Genomic DNA, 22275 nt, shown 5'->3' on the forward strand with positions numbered 1-22275 from the left:
AGAAGATATTCAAATAGCCAATAAGCATATGAAAAGCTTCTCAACATAACTGATTATTAGGGAAATACAAATCAAAACTACAATGAGACAGTACCTCACATCCATTAGAATGGCTAGTATTAAAAAAAACAGAACACAAGTGTTGGCAAAGATTTAGTGGAACTGGAACCCTTGTACACTTTTGATAGGAACATAGAATGGTACAGCTGCTGTGAACAGTATGGTGGTTACTCAAAAAATTCAAAGTAGAATTACTATATGATCCAGCAATTCCACTTCTGGGCATATGCTCAAAAGAATTGAAAGCAGAATCTCAAAGAGATATTTATATACTCATATTTATAGCAGCATTATTCACAATAGCTAAAAAATGGAATTCCAAGTGCCCACTGATGGATGGATGGATGAGCAAAATGTAGTATATACACACAATGGAATATTATTCATCCTTAAAAAGGGAGAAAATTCTGATATATGCTACAACATGGATGAACCTTGAGGACGTTATACTAAGTGAAATAAGCTAGTCACAAAAAGACAAATACTGTATGACTTCATGTACATGAAGTACTTAGAATAGTCAAATTCATAAAGTAGAATGGAGAGATGACATCACCAAGATGGCAGAGTGAGTAGTCTTCTTTGTCTCTCCTTCTTTGAATCTACAACTAATTGGACATTCATTGGTTCACAAATGATATCCATATAGCATCTCAGGATGCCTGAGAGACCCATGCTGCTATACATTGGAAGGTGAATGGACTTCACCCTGGGAGGAGATGGAGATAGGTGTAAACTCTCTGACCCCCGACCCCCGGACAGCCTAATATCTGCAAGCAGCTTTTTTCCAGCGGACTCCCCCATAGCATCGCCATGCACCAAGGGCGCGAGTGTGTGTGCACTGGCAGAGCGATGGTGGGAACAGGTGACTACAGCCCTACCTAAGCACCCCACAATTACACCTATGCCCATGGGGAAACTCCAGGATCCTGCACCGGCAGCAGGGAAAGCCTCTACTCACCATTAGTGGAGAGGCCCGCCCAGCATTCAGAATGCCAGAAGGCTCCTGAAGAAGAGGATCCCAGGCAGGGCAGAAGCCCACCAACTGCCGCTGGACTCACAGACTCTGGCTGTGTCCCAGAGGGGGCAAGGGGCACCCAGAGATCCCGTGGGAGTTGTCAGAGGCTGGGTGGAGCTCCGGCAGCCCATCTCCATGGCCCAGGGGGAAACTCCAGGGTCCTGCACCAGCAGCAGGGAAAGCCTCTACTCGGCATTAGCGGAGAGGCCCTTCCCAGCATTCAGAACACTGGGAGGCTCTTGGAGAGGATGATCCCGGGCAGGGCAGCAGCCTACCAACCGCCTCTGACTCATGGACTCTGGCTGTGTCCCAGAGGGGGCAAGGGACACCCAGAGATCCCGTGGGAGTGGCCAGGGGCTTGGTGGAGTTCCAGCGGCCCAGCTCAGCGGCCCAAGGGGAAACTCTACGGTCCCACAGCAGCCTCAGAGAAAGCCTCTGCAAAGCACTAGTGGACAGGCCCCAACTGGCAATCACAAGGCTGGAAGGCCCTGGGGCAAAAGTAGCACAGCTAGGTGAGCTAACCACAGACTGTAGAAGATACCCGTAGCTCTGCTGGGACCTATAGTGGACAAGTGAGATCTTGTGGGCTCTGACAGTGACAGAGCTGCGAATAGGTGATCCTGCTCCCGGCTGCTGGGAAAGCCCATAACACCGCTGCAGACCCCAAGGAGGGAGCACATCTAGGTGGTCTGCAATAGTAGGCACCAGCAGCCTGAGGCCCCCTTGCGATTGCCCCCACAGCTGATGAGGGACCCCACAGGACCACTGTGACTATGAAGAGGGGCCCAGGTCCAGTCAGCAACAGCTGACAGGGTTCCTGGTCGGTGCAGTGTAAACAGCTGCTCCCCCACCACACCAGTTGAAACAAGTGGAAGCAGTAACTAAACTCTATCTCTATGCGGAGGCACAAATTCATGCCATCAAGCAGTATGAGAAAATATATTAAATCTCCAGAATAGAAGAAAAATGACAAGTACCCAAAAACAATCCCAAAGACAATGAAATCGAGAACCTAAATAACGATGAGTTCAAAAGAGCCATTATTTAAAAACTCAACAAGTTAAAAGAGAATACAGATAGACAACTCAGCGAGTTCAGGAGCTATGTCACAAAAGAGCTTGATACTATAAAGAAGAACCAATCAGAAATACTGGAGATGAAGAACACAATGGAGGAGATTAAGAAAAATCTGGACTCTCTGAACAGTAGGGTCAATAATATGGAGGACAGAATTAGCAATTTGGAGGATAGGAATATAGAAATGCTGCAGACAGAGGAGGAGAGAGAACTAAGACTAAAAAGAAATGAAGAAACTCTCTGAGAATTATCCGACTCAATTAGGAGATGCAACATAAGGATTATAGGTACACCAGAGGGAGAAGAGAAGGAGAAGGGGGCAGAAGGCCTGTTCAAAGAAATAATTGTGGAGAACTTTCCAAACCTGGGGAGAGAGATGGAACTTCATGTGACAGAAGCCAATAGATCTCCAAACTTTATCAATGTAAGAAGACCAACCCCAAGGCATATAGTAGTGAAGCTAGCAAAAGTCAACAACAAAGAGAAAATACTAAGGGCAGCCAGGCAGCAGAAAATAACCTACAAAGGAACCCCCATAAGGCTATCAGCAGATTTCTCAGCAGATACCTGACAGGCTAGAAGAGAGTGGAATGATATGTTCAAAACTCTGAAGGACAAAAACCTGCAGCCAAGAATACTCTATCCAGTGAAAATATCCTTCAAATATGATGGAGAAATAAAAACTTTCCCAGATAAACAAAAGTTAAGGGAGTTCATTGCCACAAGACCTCCTCTTCAAGAAATGCTCAGGAAGATCCTCATACCTGAAAAATCAAAAAAAGGAAAGGGGTTACAAAACCCAGAGCAAAGGAGATAAGTAGAAGGACAATAACAGAAAGTAGCAGCTCTCCATCAGAACAGGCTAGCAAAAGTTAAATAAAACATTGAAGATAAAAGGAAGGGAAACACCAAGAATAAATATGATCCTGTCATTTTAACCACAAACTCACAACACAAGAAGGAAGAGGAAAAAAAAATCTGACAATAACAACTTAGAAGGGGAAGAGAAAAGGGATGGAACATTTTAATTTAAGGAAATAAGAGGCTATCAGAAAACTGACTATCTCATTTATAAGATGTTTTATACAAACCACCTGGTAACCACTAAACAAATAACAAGAATAAAGACACAAATTACAAATAAGAAGAAAGCCAATACAGAAATTTACCTGCCTGAATTAGTAATCCAAAAATCATGGGACAAGAAACAAAGGAAATGCAAGAGAACCAGAAAACAAGTGATAAAATGGCAGCGGTAGGCACCCACATTTCAATAATCACTCTAAATGTAAATGGATTGAACTCTCCAATCAAAAGACACAGAGTGGCAGGATGGATCAAAGAACAAGACCCAACAATATGCTGCCTCCAGGAAACACACCTCAGCCCCAAAGACAAACACAGACTCAGAGTGAAGGGATGGAAGACAATACCCCAAGCTAATAATGAACAAAAGAAAGCAGGTGTCGCCATACTTATATCAGACAAAGTAGACTTCAAAGCAAAGCAGGTAAAGAAAGACAAAGGGGACAGTATATAATGATAAAAGGGACACTCCACCAAGATGACATAACACTTATAAATATATACGCACCCAACACAGGAGCACCAAAATATATAAAGCAACTATTAACAAAACTAAAAGGAGACATCAACAACAATACAATAATAGTAGGGAACCTCAACACCCCATTAACACCAATGGATAGATCATCCAGACAGAAAATCAACAAGGAAATTGTAGAATTAAATGAAAAATTAGACCAGATAGATTTAACAGATATGTATAGAACGCTTCATCCAAAAACAGCAGGTTATACATTCTTCTCAAGTGTGCATGGAACATTCTCAAGGATAGACCATTTCTTGGAAACAAAGCAAGCATCAATAAATTCAAGGGGGTTGAAATAATATCGAGCATCTTTTCTGATCATAATACTATGAAACTAGAAATCAACTACAAATAAAGCTAGGAAAGGGGCAAAAATGTGGAGACTAAACAACATGCTACTGAACAAACAATGGATTATTGAAGAAATTAAAGAAGAAATCAAATATTATCTGGAGACAAATGAAAATGAAAACACGCCATACCAACTCATTTGGGACACAGCAGTCCTAAGAAGGAAATTCATTGCAATACAGGCTCACCTCAAAAAACAAGAAAAATCTCACATAAGCAACCTCAAACGACACCTAACAGAATTAGAAAAAGAAGAACAAACAAAGCTCAAAGTCAGTTGAAGGAAGGAAATAATAAAAATTAGAGCAGAAATAAACGATATTGAAACAAAAAAGACAGTAGAAAGGATCAATGAAACAAAGAATTGGTTCTTCGAAAAAATTAACACAATCGACAAACCCTTAGCCAGACTCACTAAGAAAAAAAGAGAGAAGTCTCAAATAAATAAAATTAGAAGTGAGAGAGGAGAAATCACAATTGATACCAAAGAAATACCAGGGATCATAAGAGAATACTATGAAAAACTGTATGCCAACAAATTGAACAACCTAGAAGAAATGGATAAATTCCTAGACTCTTACAACCTCCCCAAACTGAATGAAGAAGAAATACAGAATCTGAATAGACCAATCACAAGTAAAGAAATAGAAACCGTAATCAAAAACCTCCCCAAAAATAAAAGTCCAGGACCAGACGGCTTCTCTGGAGAATTCTACCAAACATTCAAAGAAGATTTAATACCTATCCTTCTCAAACTACTCCAGAAAATTGAGGAAGATGGAGCACTCGCTAACACATTCTATGAAGCCAACATCATCCTGATCCCCAAACCTGACAAGGACAACACAAAGAAGGAAAACTATAGGCCAATATCACTGATGAACATAGATGCAAAAATCCTCAACAAAATTCTGGCAAACTGAATATAGCAATACATCAAAAAGATTATGCACCATGATCAAGTGGGATTTATACCAGAGACACAGGGATGGTTCAACATCTGCAAGTCAATCAACGTGATACACTACATTAACAAAATGAGAAACAAAAACCACATGATCATCTCAATAGATGCAGAGAAAGCATTTGACAAGATCCAACATCCATTTATGATAAAAACCCTCAATAAAATGGGTATAGAGGGAAAGTACCTCAACATAATAAAGGCCATATATGACAAACCCACAGCCAACATCATACTCAACAGACAAAAACTGAAAGCCATCCCTCTGAGAACAGGAACAAGACAAGGGTGCCCACTTTCACCACTCTTATTCAACATAGTACTGGAGGTTTTGGCCAGAGCAATTCGGCAGGAAAAAGAAATAAAAGGAATCCAAATAGGCAACGAAGAAGTAAAACTCTCGCTGTTTGCAGACGACATGATCTTATGTATAGAAGACCCCAAAGAATCCATAGGAAAACTATTAGAAACAATCAACAACTACAGCAAAGTTGCAGGGTATAAAATCAACATACATAAATCAGTAGCATTTCTATATGCTAACAATGAACTAACAGAAAAAGATCTCAAGAATTCAATCCCATTCACAATCACAACAAAAAGAATAAAATACCTTGGGATAAATTTAACCAAGGAAGTGAAAGATCTATACAACAAAAACTACAAGACTTTCTTGAAAGAAATTGATGACGACATAAAGGGATGGAAAGACATTCCATGCACATGGATTGGAAGAATAAACATAGTTAAAATGTCCACACTACCTAAAGCAATCTACAGATTCAATGATATCCCAATCGGAATCCCAATGACATTCTTTACAGAAATTGAACAAAGAATCCTAAAATTTATATGGGGCAACAAAAGACCCCGAATTGCTAAAGCAATCCTGAGAAAGAAGAACAAAGCTGCAGGCATCACAATCCCTGACTTCAAAGCATACTACAAAGCTACAGTAATCAAAACAGCATGGTACTGGTACAAAAACAGGTGCACAGATCAATGGAACAGAATTGAAAGTCCAGAAATAAAACCACACATCTATGGACAGCTAATCTTCGACAATGGAGCTGAGGGCCTACAATGGAGAAAAGAAAGTCTCTTCAACAAACGGTGCTGGGAAAACTGGACAGCCACATGTAAAAGAATGAAAATTGACTGTTCTTTTTCACCATTCACAAAAATAAACTCAAAATGGATCCAAGACCTAAAGATTAGGCCTGAAAGAATAAGTCTTCTAGAAGAGAATATAGGCAGTACACTCTTTGACATCACTTTCAAAAGGATCTTTTCGGACACCATAACCCCTCAGACGAGGGAAACAATAGAAAGAATAAACAAATGGGACTTCATCAGACTAAAGAGCTTCTTCAAGGCAAGGGAAAACAGGATTGAAACAAAAAAACAGCCCACTAATTGGGAAAAAATATTTACAAGTTATTTATCTGACAAAGGGTTAATCTCCATAATATATAAAGAACTCACACAGCTCAACAACAAAAAAATCAAACAACCCGTTCAAAAAATGAGCAGAGGACATGAACAGACATTTCTCCAAAGAAGATATAACGATGGCCAATAGACACATGAAAAGATGCTCATCATCACTAATCATCAGGGAAATGCAAATCAAAACTACACTAAGATATCACCTTACACCTGTTAGAATGGCAAAAATATCCAAAACCAAGAGTGACAAATGTTGGAGAGGCTGTGGAGAAAAAGGAACCCTCCTACACTGTTGGTGGGAATGCAAACTGGTGCAGCCACTATGGAAAACAAGTATGGAGATTTCTCAAAAAGTTAAAAATAGAAATACCATATGATCCAGTCATCCCACTACTGGGTATCTATCCTAAGAACCTGAAATGAGCAATCCCAAAAGTCCCATGTACCCCTATGTTCATCGCAGCATTATTTACAATAGCCAAGATGTGGAACCAACCTAAGTGCCCAGCAACTGAGGATTGGATAAAGAAGATATTGTCTATATATATATATATATATATACAATGGAATACTACTCAGTCATAAAAAAGGACAAAATCGTCCCATTCACAACATGGATGGACCTTGAGGGGATTATGTTAAGTGAAATAAGCCAGACAGAGAAAGACGAACTCTGTATGACTCCACTCACAGGTGGAAGTTAACATATAGACAAAGAGAATTGATCGGTGGTTACCAGGGGAAAGGGGGGCTGGGGGGAGGGCACACAGGGTGAAGTGGTGCACCTACAACATGACTAACAATAATGTACAACTGAAATTTCACAAGGTTGGTAAACTATCTATCATAATCTTAATTAAAAAAAGAAAGAAAGTATAATGGAAACCTCCAGGGGCTGGAGGGAAGGGAGAATGGAGAGTTATTACTTAATGAGTATAGAGTTTCAGTTTTGCAATATGAAAAGAGTTCTGGAGAAAGATAGTGGTGATGGTTTCACAACAATATGAATATACTTAATACCACTGAACTGTACACTTTAAAATAGTTGATAGTAAATTTTATGTTATGTGTATTTTACCACAATAAAAAAATTGAAAAAAGAAAATAACTGTTAAGTAGTAACCACTCTCTGGTGTTTCACAGCTTAGCCATTGAAAGACATCTGGGTTGTTTCCAGTTTTCGGTGATTACAAATAAAGATGCAATAAACATTTGAGTACAGGTTTTTGTATGAATGTAAGTCTTCATTTCTCTGGGATAAATGCCTTGGAGGGCAATTCCTGGCTCATATGGTAGCTGATTGCTAAGTTTTTAAAGAAACTGATAAACTCTTTTCCAGAGTGGTCGTACTATTTTACCTTCCCACCAGCAATGTGTATGTATTTCCACCTCATCAGTTTCTCCACATCATCACCAGCATTTGTTTTCACTATTTTTTACGTTAGCCATTCTGATACATGTGTAATGATACATCGTTGTGGTTTTAATTTACACTTCCCTAATGGCTGATGTTGAATATTTTTCCATGCAATTATTTACATCTTTATATCCTCTTTAGTTAAATATCTCTTTATGTCTTTTGCCTATTTTCTAACTGATTTTTTTTGAGTGTTGGAAGTTCTTTATATATCCTATATAGTAGTCCTTTGTCAGATAAATGGTTTGCAAATATTTTCTGCCAGTCTGTAGCTTGTCTTTTCATTCTCTTAACAGGGTCTTTTTCAGAGCAAAATTTTTAAATTTTAATGAAGTCCAAGTTCTCAATTTTTCCTATTATGGATTGTGCTTTTGGTGTCAAGTCTAAGAACTCTTTACCTAACTCTAGATCCCAAAGATTTTCTCCTATGCTTTCTCCTAAAAGCTTTATGATTTTACATTTTACATTTAAATCTGTGGTGTTTACATTTTACATTTAAATCTATGGTGTTTTTTTGTTTCGTTTTGTTTTTCTGTTTTTTGCTGAGGAAGATTCACCCTGAGCTGACATACACTGCCAATCTTCCTCGTTTTGTATGTGAGCTGCCACCACAGCATGGCCACTGACAGGCAAGTAGTGTAGGTCCACACCCAGGAACTGAACCCGGGCCGCCAAAGCAGAGCACACCAAATTTAACCACTAGGCCACCAGGGATGGCCCTGTGATCTCTTTTGAGTTAATTTTTGTATAAGGTATGAGACAGGGCAAGGCTTTTTTTTCTTTTTTGGTCTAAGGATTCTGAATTGCTTTAGCATCACTTGTTGAAAAGGCTATCCTCAAGAGAATGAGAAGTCAAGCCACAAATTGGGAGAAAATCTTTGTAAAAGACATATCTGAGAAAGGACTGTTATCCAAAACATACACAGAGCTCTTTAAACTCAACAATAAGAAAATAAACCACCCAAGTAAAAAGAATGGGAAAAAGACCTGAACAGATACTTCACCAAAGAAGATATTCACATGGCAGATAAGCACATGAAAACATGCTGATTCTGATAGGTCATTAGGAAATATCAAATTAAGACAACAATCCACCACACAACTATTAGGATGGCCCAAATCCAGACAACACCAAATGCTGGCAAGGATGTGGAGCAACAGGACCACTCGTTTACTGCTGGTGGGGATGCAAGGTGGTGCAGCCACTTTGGAAGACAGTTGGGCAGCTTCTTACAAAACTAAACATACTCTTATCATACAGTCCAGCAAGGATGCTCCCTGGTACTTAACCAAAGGAGTTGAAAACTTATGTCCACAAAAAACATGCACACAGATATTGATACTGGCTTTATTCAAAATTACCCAAACTTGGGAGCAACCAAGATGTCCTTCAATAGGTAAATGGATAAATAAACTGTGGTACATCCGGACAGTAGAATTTTGCACTAAAAAGAAATGAGCTATCAAGCCATGAAAAGACATGAAGGACCTTAAATGCATATTACTAAGTGAAAGAAGCCAGTCTGAAAAGGCCACCTACCATATGATTCCAACTATTTTCCATTCTGGAAAAGGCAAAACTACGGAGACAGTGAAAAGATCAGTGGTCGCCAGGAGTACAGGGGAGGGAGGGATGAACAGGCAGAGCACAGAGGATTCTTAGGGCAGTGAAACTATCCTGCATGACACTATAATGGAGGACACATGTCATACATTGGTCCAAATCCATAGAATATACAACACCAGAAGTGACCCCTAATGCAAACCATGGACTGTGGGTGATAATGATGTGTCAATGTACGTTCATTGATTGTAACAAATGTACCGCTTTTGTGTAGGATGCTGATAGTGGGGAGACTGTGCATCTGTTGGGGGAAAGGGTGTATGGGAACTCTCTGTACTTTCCATTCAATTTTGCTGTGAACCTAAAACTTCTCTAAAAAATAAAGTCCGTTTTTTAAAAAAGATATTTTTCCTCCATTGAATTGCTTTTGCACCTTTGTCAAAATGGGTTTATTTGTGTGGGTCTATATCTGGGTTCTCTATTCTGTCCCATTGATCTATATGTCTGTCCTTCTACCAATACCATACAGTCTTGATTACTTGATTACTACATATAATGTCTTGAAGTTGGGTAGATTCACTTCTGCCACTTTCTTCTTCTTCAAAAATGTTTTAGTTTTGCTAGTTTGTTTGCCTCTCCATATAAATTTTAGAATAACCTTGTCTATATCTATAAAAACTTGCTGGGATATTGATAGGAATTGTGTTAAACCTAATTTGGAAATAATTGCCATCTTTACTATGTATGAACATAGGTCTCTGCATTATTCGGGTCTTCTTCGATGCCTTTCATCAGAATTTTGTAATTTTTGGCACACAGATCCTGTACATATTTTGTTTAGATTTTACTTGAGTAATTCATTTTCTTTGGGGTGATTGTCAATGGTATTATGTTTTAAATTTTGGTTTCCTTATGTTTATTGTTAGTATATAGAAATGTGATTGATTTGTATGTGTTGCTCTTATATCCTGCGAACTTGCTAAACTCATTTATTAGTTCACAGGTTCTTGTATGTTCCTTGACATTTTGTATCTAGACAATCATGTCTTATACAAATGGGGACAGTTTTATTTCTTCCTTTCCAACCTACATGCCTTTTATTTCTTTTTCTAGGCTTATTGTAGTTGCTAGATTTTCTGATCCATGTTCAATATGAATAGTGAGAGTAGACATCTTGCCTTGTTCTTGATCTTAGGGGGAAAGCATTCAATCTTGTGTTTTGTTTTGTTTTGTTTTTTAGGAAGATTAGCCCTGAGCTAACTACTGCCAATCCTCCTCTTTTTGCTGAGGAAGACTGGCCCTGAGCTAACATCCATGCACATCTTCCTCCATTTTATACATGGGACGCCTACCACAGCATGGCTTTTGCCAAGCAGTGCCAGGTCCACAACGGGATCCTAACTGGCGAACCCCAGGCCGCCTAGAAGCAGAACGTGAGAACTTAACCACTGAGCCACCGGGCCAGCCCAGAAAGCATTCAATCTTTTACTATGTTTAGACTTTTTAAAATGATGTCATTGTCTTAAAATCGAGTTTTACTAAAGCACTTTTACAGGAAGTTCCTCGATCTGCTATATCTTGTGAGATGAGGAAAGGGACATTTCTTCATCTCACACATGTCATACTTCCCAAGCTATGCTGACACCAGCCTCTCTGTGCTCTGTGTCTGATGTACTCTCTGGTCTGTTCCATCAGTTTCCCCCGAGTTCTTTAAGTCAGGTCCCCAGATTGAGAGCTGCACCAGCAAGATGTAGGCAACTCTGAGCCCATTCTTTTTCTGTGAGGGGGGAGAAAAAGAGAAAGTCTTTCCAGAACCTCACCTGTCTTGTTGGCAATCTCCTCCACGGGGCATTGAACATAGTCAAAGCAGCAGATGGGCTCCAAGTCCCAAACAGTTTTCCTAAATCCAGGGCCACAGCTTGGAGAACACTCAGTGATGGGAGTCTGGGCAGTAACAGGAAAAGAACGGTCATGAGGGATTAACTAATACTACTAATAAGAAAAGGTCATGAGGGAAAGTAGAGAAGTCAGCACTAGGAGAATATGAATGTGTGAGTATGTAATATAATATAATATAATATAATATAATATTAGACTAGAATATGTGGGTATGTGGGTATAATTTGGGATACAAGTATGTAATTTATTCCTAGTATATGTTCAGGGGAACAGGCAAACTGGAAGTCAAATAACATCAGTCAGTGTTGATGGTAATTGGAGAACTTACTTTACTTTGATTCCATCCACCTGTCCTTAAGGCAGAAGCTTTCCAAGGAGGAGACCCCTACCTCAGGAGACAAACACCAGCATCACCTTTCCCCGTATCTAGGGAGCAGTCCCATGGTTCCCTTCCTCCTCTCCAGAGGCAGCAGGGCCCATTCAACTGACAAGCATTCACACAGTTGAGACCTGTTGGCTGGGATGATGGACACAGCCTCCTGAGAGGCAGAGAGCTTTGCACTGTGGACAAGCAGCAAAGAAACTGAGCCCTTACCTGGAGCCCCCCTGGACACTGGAAAACCTGAGGACTAGAGAAGGGAAGTGAAATTTCCAAGGTCACATGATCAGCTAATGACAGAGACAGTCCTGAATCCTGAACCCTGGTTTTGGGCATGGGGATGGGGAAGAATGGAGACCAGGACCTACCTTGACAGATTGAGTCATTTGAATCTATTCTTCAAAGCCTGAAACAGCTAGGACTTTGCCAGATTGGGTGCAGCGGTATCTTGCCAGTGGCAGCAGAAGCCCAATTATCTTACTTTCCTCCTAACCTAGCCTACCCGACCTGGGCCCCGACCTGCTCCACCCCAGTCCAAGAGAAGGCAAGGCTGTGAACCACCTTGCTCTCCGCCACCCACACCCCTTGTCCTATCACCCTCACCTAGTCTGTAAAGCCCTCAATGTAGGTGGGAAGAGCATGCTGCCATGGTCCTTTAGAAACCCAGTGGTATGGACTCTGGTTGGCAGGTATATTAAATATATTTTCTTATTTTCTGTATTCTTGATGCTCTGGCATTTGTGGCCTTGCTAACCCAGAGGGACTGCCCCTCCCAGGGTTAGCCAATTCGTGGAGATAGCAAACGACTCCCCTGAGAGTGCAACTTTTATACGCAAACTAACTATTCCAAAGCCCATACTGCTCAACCGCCATCTTTATTGAACTCTCACACAGCAAACTAATATCCCCCTAATCAACTCAGGGTTAGATACCAGACAACTCGGGATAGGTCCTACACCCCAGAGCCCACAGAAATTATTCAAACTAGCCAACCCTATGCCTGCTTACCTTGCCTCACCCATTCCTTCCCATGAAAACCACAATAAAGGCTTTTATTCATGCTTTCCCCTCACTCCTTCTGCCTCATGACCAACCCTGGGCTTCCTCATGTGGCCCTGCATGGCGTGGTGTACCCATTCCTCTTGGGAACAGTAAAAAACTGTCTTTTAAACGGCAATCATCTCCTGATCTGTTGGCCTCACCAAACTTGAATAATAACAAAACCTACATTTCAAAACAGAGGGAGAGAAGGGCAGCGGGAGGTGGTATGGGAGACTAGGGGAGAAAAAGAGTGGGAGGGGCAGGAGAGAAAAGGGAAGTAAGTAGAGGGTATCTGTGTCACTCTCTGTATTTATCATCTTCCTCTCTCCTCCCTCTACTTTGGTCTCCCCATCATGTTCCCCTCCTCCCTTTCCCCCGGTTTTATCTCATCAGACAATGAGTGCTCTTTGGACTTGAAGAATGAGGTCTCCCACTTGCATGAAAGATGGAGAGAAAGTCTTCCTTCAAGGGCAGGAGCAGTTACAGGTTAGGGAAGTTGACAGACAGGGCAGTGATTAACAGAAGATGGTCTGAGAAATCTGCATCTAATGTCCAGGTTCATCTATACAATGTCAGGAGTGAGGGGAGAGGATTTGCCTTTGGCGGAGCTGAGTCCAAGACGTATATGGTGCCTCGGCCAAGGCTGTGCACTTCTTTAGCCATCCAGAAGAGATGTTTGGAAGACAGAGGAGACTTTTGAGGAGAATACAAGCATTTCACTGTGGGAAAGTGAAAGGCATTTTGGCTGGAGTAGAGCTGGAATGTGGCATTTGGTCACACTGCCCCTAGAAGTCCTCTGAGTCCTGGAGCCAATGGCTTACTGACTCTCAGGCACTGAGGCACAGCTCAGCCACTCCCTTGGATTTGCCCTACCTATGGGAACACCCACAGTGCAGGAGGGAGAAAGAACCAAGCTTTCAATTAGGGTTCAGTCAGGCACAGACCTGTGGGGTGGACTTCCCAAAGTCCTGAGGAAGGATAGACTGGAAAGAGAGACAGTGAGACCTCTGAGAAAACTCACCAGTAGTGGAAGGACCCTGTCAGAGGGACCAGTGTGAACCTAGAGGGGTGGGTGAACCAACAGGGGTTGGTTCCACATCCAGCATGATGCTGTTCTTGATGTCCTTGGATTTGACATACATGCCCCCTCCAGTGCCTAGGTGTTCTGGGACAGAGAGCACAGGGAAAAGAACTCTCATAGTAAATTCCTTTGCAGAGATGGTCACAAGGAATGGAAGGTGTTTTTCTACATGCCAGGGAGGAAGAATAGTGTAGAGGCTAGTGGTCCAGAGGAAAAGACAGTGTCATGGTGGTGTCCTGGGGATAACGCGGAGGTCACCAACAAGCCAGCAGGATCTACCTAACATCAGAGCAGAAGAATTGCATGTGGCAGCTCTGATTTTTATGTGAATAACATTTTATCCCTCACGCATCCCCACCCCCACCATCTCCAGCTCAAGATGCCTAACAGGAAAAATGGGGGTGGGCCAGGGGGGATTTCACAAGAAAAGCCAGGCATTGGGTATGGAGATTTTGACTTTTCCTGTAATTATGACTCTTCCTTCTTTCTCCCCTCCCTCCTTTATCCTTGCTTTTTTCCTTCCTCCTTCATCCCTTCCCTCTTTTCTCTGTCTCTCTCTCTTTCTTCTTCCAACTTTTCTTTCTCTTCCTCCCTCTATCCCCCCTTTTCCCTCCATAGTCTCTTTCTCCTTTCTCTCTCTCCTTCTAACCAAACATCCACTGCATACTCATGCTGTTCCCAGTTCTTTGCTAGGCTTTAGGGAGCAAAGAGATAAATAAGTGGCAGAAGCCCGTGTCTTTATCTCTTCCAGCTATCAGCCCCCAAGGGACTTGCTTGAGAATGGACAATTACAATTCAACATGGTTAACACCGCAATAGAGGGATTTACAAGGCCCCAAGGAGCCCAGGGGTGGAAATACCTAAGAAAGTGATGCTGCACTTGAAGCTTTTTTTTTTTAAGATTTTATTTTTCCTTTTTCTCCCCAAAGCCCCTTGGTACATAGTTGTATATTTTTAGTTGTGGGTCCTTCTAGTTTTGGCATGTGGGATGCTGCCTCAGCATGGCTTGATGAGCAGTGCCATGTCCGTGCCCAGGATCTGAACTGGTGAAACCCTGGGCCACCAAAGTGGAGCGCGCAAACTTAACCACTCGGCCATGGGGCCAGCCCCTGTACTTGAATCTTGAAATGATGAATAAGAATTAGGCAGGTGGAGAAGGGGGACAGGGATGCAGGCTCAGGGCATCCCCCAGAAAGGGCACAGCATGTACTAGAGACCTGCCAGAATCTGAGGTCTTGGGGGAACCACAGATGGAGCAACTAAATGTAGCTCTCTAATGTCCCCTTTGAATCTCACAAATGGAACCCGGTTTCAATGGTCTTGGCAGCCAGTGTGTAATGAGATTACTGTCAAGTGAGAGGTTCCCAGAATGGCGGGCTCGTTGTTCTTATATTCCCAGCCCTGTCATCACTCAGAAACAGGATTTTTTTTGGTTTTTGTTTTTTTGTTTTATCATCAACACAATACTTTTGCTACTTGGGATGCCACATCACCCTTCCTAACCTCTGGGTTCTAGGTCTTGAAATCTTGCTGTGAAGTCACTGATGCATCATCTTCTTATGTGTATGTCCCTGCAGGCCCTGAGAATTTTCCACTTTTGTCCCTTTAGGGGATTTCTGTGGGCAGTCTGACCACTGGACCACTGCCATGGAACAGTGCTACCCACAGGGTGGTCTGAAGGTTGCTGCTGGTCCATGAATGTTTGTTAGAGGTCTGCAATGAGATAAGTACAGAAATTGAGAGTAAATGTTTAGGAAATTTATAGAAGTTTAGTATGGATGTGACATCCAAACACATGATCAGTTTCTTTTTTTTTTAAGATTGGCCCTTGGGGCCAGCCCCGTGGCCAAGTGGTTAAGTTCACCTTCTCTACTGCTGCAGCCCAGGGTTTTGCTGGTTTGGAACCTGGGCGCGGACATGGCACTGCTCATCAAGCCATGCTGAGGTGGCATCCCACATGCCACAACTAGAAGGACCTACAACTAAAAATACACAACTATGTACTGGGGGGCTTTGGGGAAAAAAAAGAGAAATAAAATCTTTGGAAAAAAAAAAAAACAAAGATTGGCCTTGAGCTAACATCTGTTGCCAATCTTCTTCTTCTTCTTCTCCCCAAAGCCCCGAGTACATAGTTGTATATTCTAGTTGTAGATCCTTCTGGCTATGCTATGTAGGACACCGCCTCAGCATGGCCTGATGAGCGATGCTAGGTCTGCACCCAGGATCCGAACTGGGGAAACCCTGGGCCACCAAGACAGAACGTGCGAGCTTAACCACTCGGCCACAGGGCCGGTCTCGATCAGTTTCATTTTTTTTAATTGTATTTAACAAACGTATTGGTTCATGAGGGATTGAAAATTTTATAAAAAACGAAACCAGTCCTTTACTGCAAGTGGCGGTGCTGGTGTAGAAGGCAATCACGATTCAGGACCGTGGACAGCACCTCAGTCTGCCTCGCAAACACTGCGTCATCGCCTCTGCCTCTGCTCTCAGCTCGCGCAAATACCCCCTGGTGAAATACTAGCTTCCCAAATCCAAAAGATGCTTGTTAGCCCTTGGCTTAACTCACCTTTCTAAAGCATTTGACTTTGGTTAACACTTGCATCTGTCATTTTTGTTTAAAGATCATTCCCAATGAAGGAATAAAAAACATTCCCCTAGGATTATCACACTGCTAAAATGAGAGGACAATTCCTGATAGCTGAAACATTAATCTTATAACACGTATTGACATTGCTCCTTCGCTCTTCAGTGGGTTCTTAGAGGACAGGAGATAGGTTATAGTCATTTTTGTTTTCGACATGTATCTTAAGGTAAGACCTGGCCCAGAGTTTGCGTGAACAAATGCCTGCCACTTATCAACTGGATGACCTCGGGCAAGTTATTATAACATTAGAGTCTACCTTATAGAGTTTTTAAAAGATTACTTCAGTTAATACACTTAGAAGTGCTTAGAACAGTGCCTGGCACAGAAGAATAAGTATTATTATTATTATTATTATTATTTTCATCACCATTATTAAGTATTGCTGAATAAACCAATGAACATCTATTATCACCAGGCACTAGATGGTGGAGAACTTCATCCCCCACCTGGGTAGGGCTTCAGCTTATATTGACATGTTTGAGTCTACACTGCTCTAACCAGGGCACTGTGAGCTTTGGAATTCTTAACATTTGCTCTTCCTGGGTCCCCATCCTGTCACGTTGGCCCCACGTTCCCATCCCTTTCAGCTGTGTACCCCTTTTCCTTTTCCAGTTGTAACCCTGCCACCTTCTTGCACCCTCCAGGCTCACCCACAACCTCATCTTTTTGGTCCCTAGTGCAGAGGAGAGGACACTGGAGGAAGGACCCCGCTGTGCAAGCGGGCCTGGCACTTCCTGTCCTCTCAGTGACTCAGCTCAATTCATCTCTTCCCTCCATATTCCCGTAGCCTTTCTTCCTCTGATCCCTTAACTGGCTTGCTGGCTGCTAGGCAATCCTAGGTCCCTCTGCCTAAACTGTTCCTGCCTCCTGCCGCTCAGGGAGATTTTAACCGCCCTTCAGGGCTTGGGTCAAATCTGCCCCCTCCATTTCTTCCTCCCCTTCCTAAATTACTACTCAGCCTCTAAACCCCACAGGGCTACTCTGCAGTTCTCATTCCGTCTCACCGTGCCACCCGCCATTAGTTCTAAGCTCCTCGAGGTTCAGGTCCAGGTCATAAACTTCCCCCCATCCCCACGCTCTCAGCACCCATCTCGGGCCGCTGCTCTGCCAACTGCAGAAGGCAGGCCCCTTCCCCTCTCTGAGGCTCAGTTACTCCACCAGCAAGATGGGGCAAACAGCACCCACACCTCCAGACCCGGCAGGAGAAGCGCTCTGGACCCGGCGCGGGTGAGGCGGGGTCCCGCGTGGCGCCCCCGTAGCGTGTGTCGGCAGAACGCGCGGGGGCGGGGCCGCGCGGGGCCTCCCGGGAGTCGTAGTGCGCAGCGTTCGCAGTCTCCGCAGGCCCCGCGCGGAGGCCGGCGGACTCGCCCGGGAAGGTGGCGGGGGTCTACGGGGCGCGAGGGGCTGGGCCCTGGGACGACCCGGGGCGGGGATGGGGCAGTGGGCGTGCCCCGGGACTGGCCCTACTGCTACTGCTGGGGCAGCTGCTGGCGCTGCTGGGCCGCGGGGACGCGTTCTACCTCGAGGTCCGCGAGCTGGAGGAGAAGTGCTTCATCCAGGAGATCCCCGATGGCACTGTGGTCATAGGTGCGCGCGCTGCCAGCCCCGGCCTTGCCCGCCCCGCGTCCAGAGTCCTGAGAGGGAATGGGGGATGGGCGCCGCGGCATCAGCTCGGGCCAGCACCTCTCCTCCCCTGTACCGGGTGGGCACGGTTGGGAAATGGGGGAGCAGCAGTCTGGTCAAAGTATCCCCTCCCCAGCCAGTGCCGGGGCTGGGAACGCCGAGGGGGCAAGTCTGATCCAGACCGGGATGAAGGGAGAAAGCCGGAGCTGCAGAGGGGAGGGGAGAGAGGTGGAGGGCTGTGGTCAGGCCTGGCACTCAGATGCTCGGGTCTTCCTTTCCTCCCCTGGCCCCCGTGACCCCAGGAGGTACTGAGTGGGCCCCTGGTCTTGGATGTGAACGGGGATGTGTCCTGGCTGCCTCTCTATTAGGTAACTACAAGACCGAGCTGTACGACCCTGCTATGGAAAAGTACCAGCCCTCCCCGCAGTGGATCAATTTATTTGTGTTTGTGAAGGACCCGGAGAACAAGGTGAGGCAGGCTTTGACTCCCGGCAGCCCCCCAAGCCTCCAGCGTCAATGCTTAGTCCGCCATTTCTCAGAGAAGGGCCCGTCTCTTTACAGGCAGGAAAGTTCAGGGACGGCCATGCTCTTTGTAGAGTACAGTGTATTGGCAGTGCTGGGATCTGAGACTTTCCAGCTCAAACTGATGCCATTTCCCTCACACCCTCCCCTCTGGTCTGGCCTGTGGGGACTGGACCTGGGTTCCTCTTCTGGAAGCATGTTCCTGGCCAGATTCTCTGTGCTCACTGGAGGCTGCTTCTTCTAGAACCTTCTGGCCCGTCAGTATGGTCCTCAGGGCAGCTTCACCTTCACCTCCCAGTCTCCTGGCGAGCATCAGATCTGCCTTCACCTGGAGTCCATCCGGTTCGCTCTCTTCTATGACGGCAAGCTGGTGAGTGTGGCAGCTGGGAGGTCCATGGTCCCTGGGGTTAGAAGGGTGCAGTGGGCGGTGCCTATTGAGAGGGCTAAGGCTTTACATGAAGTAAGCATACAGAGAACAGCTCCTAAAGAAAAAGAGGGACCCTGGGAGAGAGTCACTCTGACTTAAAATCCTCTCTTGGCTCCCTGCCATACCTCGAATAAAGACCAGGCTTCATAATGTGAAACTGAGAGCTATGCAGCATCTCAGTATTCCCAGGCTCTCTATTGCCACCTCCCACCAACACGGAACTTCTAGTAACTACCTGTCTCAACCACGGACTCATACCTGTTTCTCTGCACATGTTGTCCCATCCCTTCTGTCTTTTGAACATGGAACATGCAGCCAGGGTCCTGATCTGGTGTTTTTGGTACTCAGAGCGGGGCTACTCCCCAAGTCAGTAAGTGTGAGGAACTGAACTGCCAGTGTCAGACCCAGACTGGGGTGTGGAAGCTGGCAGGTGCATAAAGCTGAGCTCCCTGACCCCTGACTCTTGGCTCCCCTATTCCTCAGGCCATCCACTTGGACATGCAGTTGGGTGAACACACCAATGATTATACGGAAATTGCAGCCAACGACAAGCTGACCCTGCTGCATCTGCGCGTGCAGCAGCTGGTGGAGCAGGTGGAACAGATCCAGAAGGAGCAGGAGTACCAGAGGGTGAGGGACTGGGCTGGCTCAGGTGGGACAGGGGATGTGTAACCACCCAGGGAGTGGCACTTCCAATTCCTCCCCCAGGGAGCGATTCAGTTCTAGCCAGGCAGCTTCTCCGTTGTCCTCTCCCACAGTGGCGAGAGGAGCGCTTCCGGCAGACCAGCGAGAGCACCAACCAGCGGGTGCTGTGGTGGTCCATTCTGCAGACCCTCATCCTTGTGGCCATCGGCATCTGGCAGATGCAGCACCTCAAGAGCTTCTTTAAAGCTAAGAAGCTGGTGTAGATGGGCGCCAGAGACCAGAGGTCCCACCACCACTCGCTCCCCTTCTGCTGACTGATGGCAAATGGACTGACTTGGTCTGTCTCCTGGCTTCCCCCACCCCTTCTAACCCCGCAGGGCTTCCTTGCTGCTGGAAGGGAGACAAAGGACCTCTTTGACTGGTTTCTCAGCCAGCACTGGGGAGAGGATGGGTTTCCAGCTGGAGATACTTGGGTGGGGGGAGCTGTAGGCTCCTTTGTGTCTCTGTGATGCTGAGCAGGAGGCATGTGAGGGTATCCCCAACCCCCATGTTAAACAGGGTGGATGAACTATCCTGAGATGGAGAAATAAGAGTCACCATAAATTGTAACTGACCAGCTTTATCGCCTAAACATGTATTGCCTCCTACTTTGCAATTCAGTCTGGTGTTATATGTGTCCAATCAGATGTTAACGTTGCAGGCCCTGCATGCATTGGTGGGGGACTGATCCCTAAATGGATGGGGTAAAGGAAGCTTGTACCCCAGAAGCCTAGCAACATGTGGAGCCTTTCCAGAAAAGTCCAACTTGGACCCGTATTTCGGGTAACCTGAATGCTATTGGTAATCTTCTGCCACTCTCTCTCTCTCTGGGCTCCGGTCAGGCTCATGTGCTATCTCATTCCAATCATCTGGATTAGGGGGTACTTCCAGGAGTCAGAGGGGTACCTCTCTCTTCCTGCTACTTTTCAGTCAACCTGTGTCTCTCTTTATGATGTCATTGGCTAATTTTTTCAGGAGTTGCTCATTATTGCAGGATTCCAAGTCACTGTTTCCGTTATATTCAACATCTCCCATAACTCAGCTTTCACATGTGCACACAGGTGTAGATGCAAAGGCATCCGTAACCCCATTGCTCTGCCTGACCTAGCCCAACTTTACCAGGCCCTATGCTGATTGTCCTCCTGGAATATTTGTCATCTCATGTGAATTTGACATTTTCTGTTATAAGGAAATTCACTAGTTGGCACCCTCAACAAAATCAAATCCAAATTGTCAAGGCCAAAGTTACCAATAAAGGGAGACTCCCTATGAGGACAGGCAGTTGTGACAGCCCCGGCTCTTGGCCCCTGAGATAGACTCACCCTCTTCTGGGATACTCTTCCGGGATGACTGCAAGCCTCATGGTGCTGCCCATTTGTGGATATGGCCATGATTGGCCCTTAAATTATGAATGAGACTTAACTGAAGGCTGGTGGAGAGGCCACTAGAGAGTTACTTCTGGCCAGAGAACGTGACCTTAGGGTCCACTTCCCTCACCGGAAGCTGGGGGGATGTTCTGCTCTCTGCTGCATGGGAAGCAGAGTGAGCCAGACAGGTACCTTCTTGCCTGCAGAACCTGTGGTCTGACAGCAAATGAGGCAGGACGTTGAACAAGATGTAAGGGTGATGCATGCTTCGAAGGATAAGGACGTGGGCTAAGGGCAACCTGACAGGAGCCCTGGCTTAGTCTAGGTGGTCAGAGAAGGCTGCTTTTTAGATCTGAGACTCATGATAGGAGTTAGCTGGGGGAAGAGCATTCTGGCCAGAGAGAATAGCACATACGGAAGCCCTAAAGCAAGAAAGAATATGGCGATTTGGGGAAACCAAAAGAAGGCCACTACATCAAAATCCCGACTCCAGAGAAGCTGCCTGCAGCCTGCCTTCCAAATTATGACTTCACGTGTAGGACTTGCCTCTTCCCAATGATTTGCCCCAGAATGACCACCCTTTTCAGGCCTCTGTCCTCTACCCTTGGGGGTGAGACTTTATGCAAACACTTCAATGGGGAAACAAGTCACAAAGGAGCAGGGGGAAAACAGCACACACAGGGAGTAGGGAGTTCCTTTGTGTCAACCCCCAATCCATGGGACCTCCACAGTCAGTGGAGGAAATGACACATGTCCGTTTTAGAGAACAGGGCCAGCTAGCAAGGGATGGCTATTCCAAAACCTGGCCAATTCAACTCAATTCTTGATGTTCTTGTCTCTGTCTCAGCTACTTTTCTACAGGTAGAGGAAAGTCCCAAACAAAGAGCTAAGACTCCCTGCCTCTGTTTTTACAGAGCTGGCCGTAAGGATGGGAAGTGTCTAAGTTCACTGTGGCTCCTCTAACAAATTACGGCAAACTTGGTAAATTCAAACAGAGAGAATCCTTCCTTTCTCTTCCAGCTTCTGGTGGCTCAAGCATTCCTTGGTTTGTATCTACATCACTCCAAACTCAGCATTCATTTTCTCCTCTTGT

At 44.8% G+C, this 22275-nt stretch overlaps 1 protein-coding gene across 1 annotated transcript; it reads left to right on the plus strand.

Moving 5' to 3' along the window:
- The first annotated feature begins 17706 nt into the window (after positions 1 to 17706).
- On the plus strand, positions 17707 to 20431 carry LOC100068478 (transmembrane emp24 domain-containing protein 9). The gene is made up of 5 exons (XM_014730344.3): positions 17707 to 18146; positions 18551 to 18651; positions 18949 to 19074; positions 19615 to 19761; positions 19890 to 20431. Exons 2-5 carry the CDS (start codon positions 18583 to 18585, stop codon positions 20037 to 20039), a joined length of 492 nt encoding a protein of 163 aa, XP_014585830.2. The 5' UTR covers positions 17707 to 18146; positions 18551 to 18582; the 3' UTR covers positions 20040 to 20431.
- Positions 20432 to 22275: the final 1844 nt, after the last annotated feature.

This window comes from Equus caballus, chromosome 14 (assembly GCF_041296265.1).
Source record: "Equus caballus isolate H_3958 breed thoroughbred chromosome 14, TB-T2T, whole genome shotgun sequence".
NCBI lineage: Eukaryota > Metazoa > Chordata > Mammalia > Perissodactyla > Equidae > Equus > Equus caballus.

What these genes read in the sequence shown, in the direction of transcription:
- LOC100068478 (XM_014730344.3), top strand. Translation starts at nt 18,583, where the DNA reads ATGGAAAAGTACCAGCCCTCCCCGCAGTGGATCAATTTATTTGTGTTT. An exon ending in TGAAGGACCCGGAGAACAAG is followed by an intron (nt 18,652 to 18,948) that starts GTGAGGCAGGCT and finishes TGCTTCTTCTAG; the next exon opens with AACCTTCTGGCCCGTCAGTA. An exon ending in AGGAGCAGGAGTACCAGAGG is followed by an intron (nt 19,762 to 19,889) that starts GTGAGGGACTGG and finishes CCTCTCCCACAG; the next exon opens with TGGCGAGAGGAGCGCTTCCG.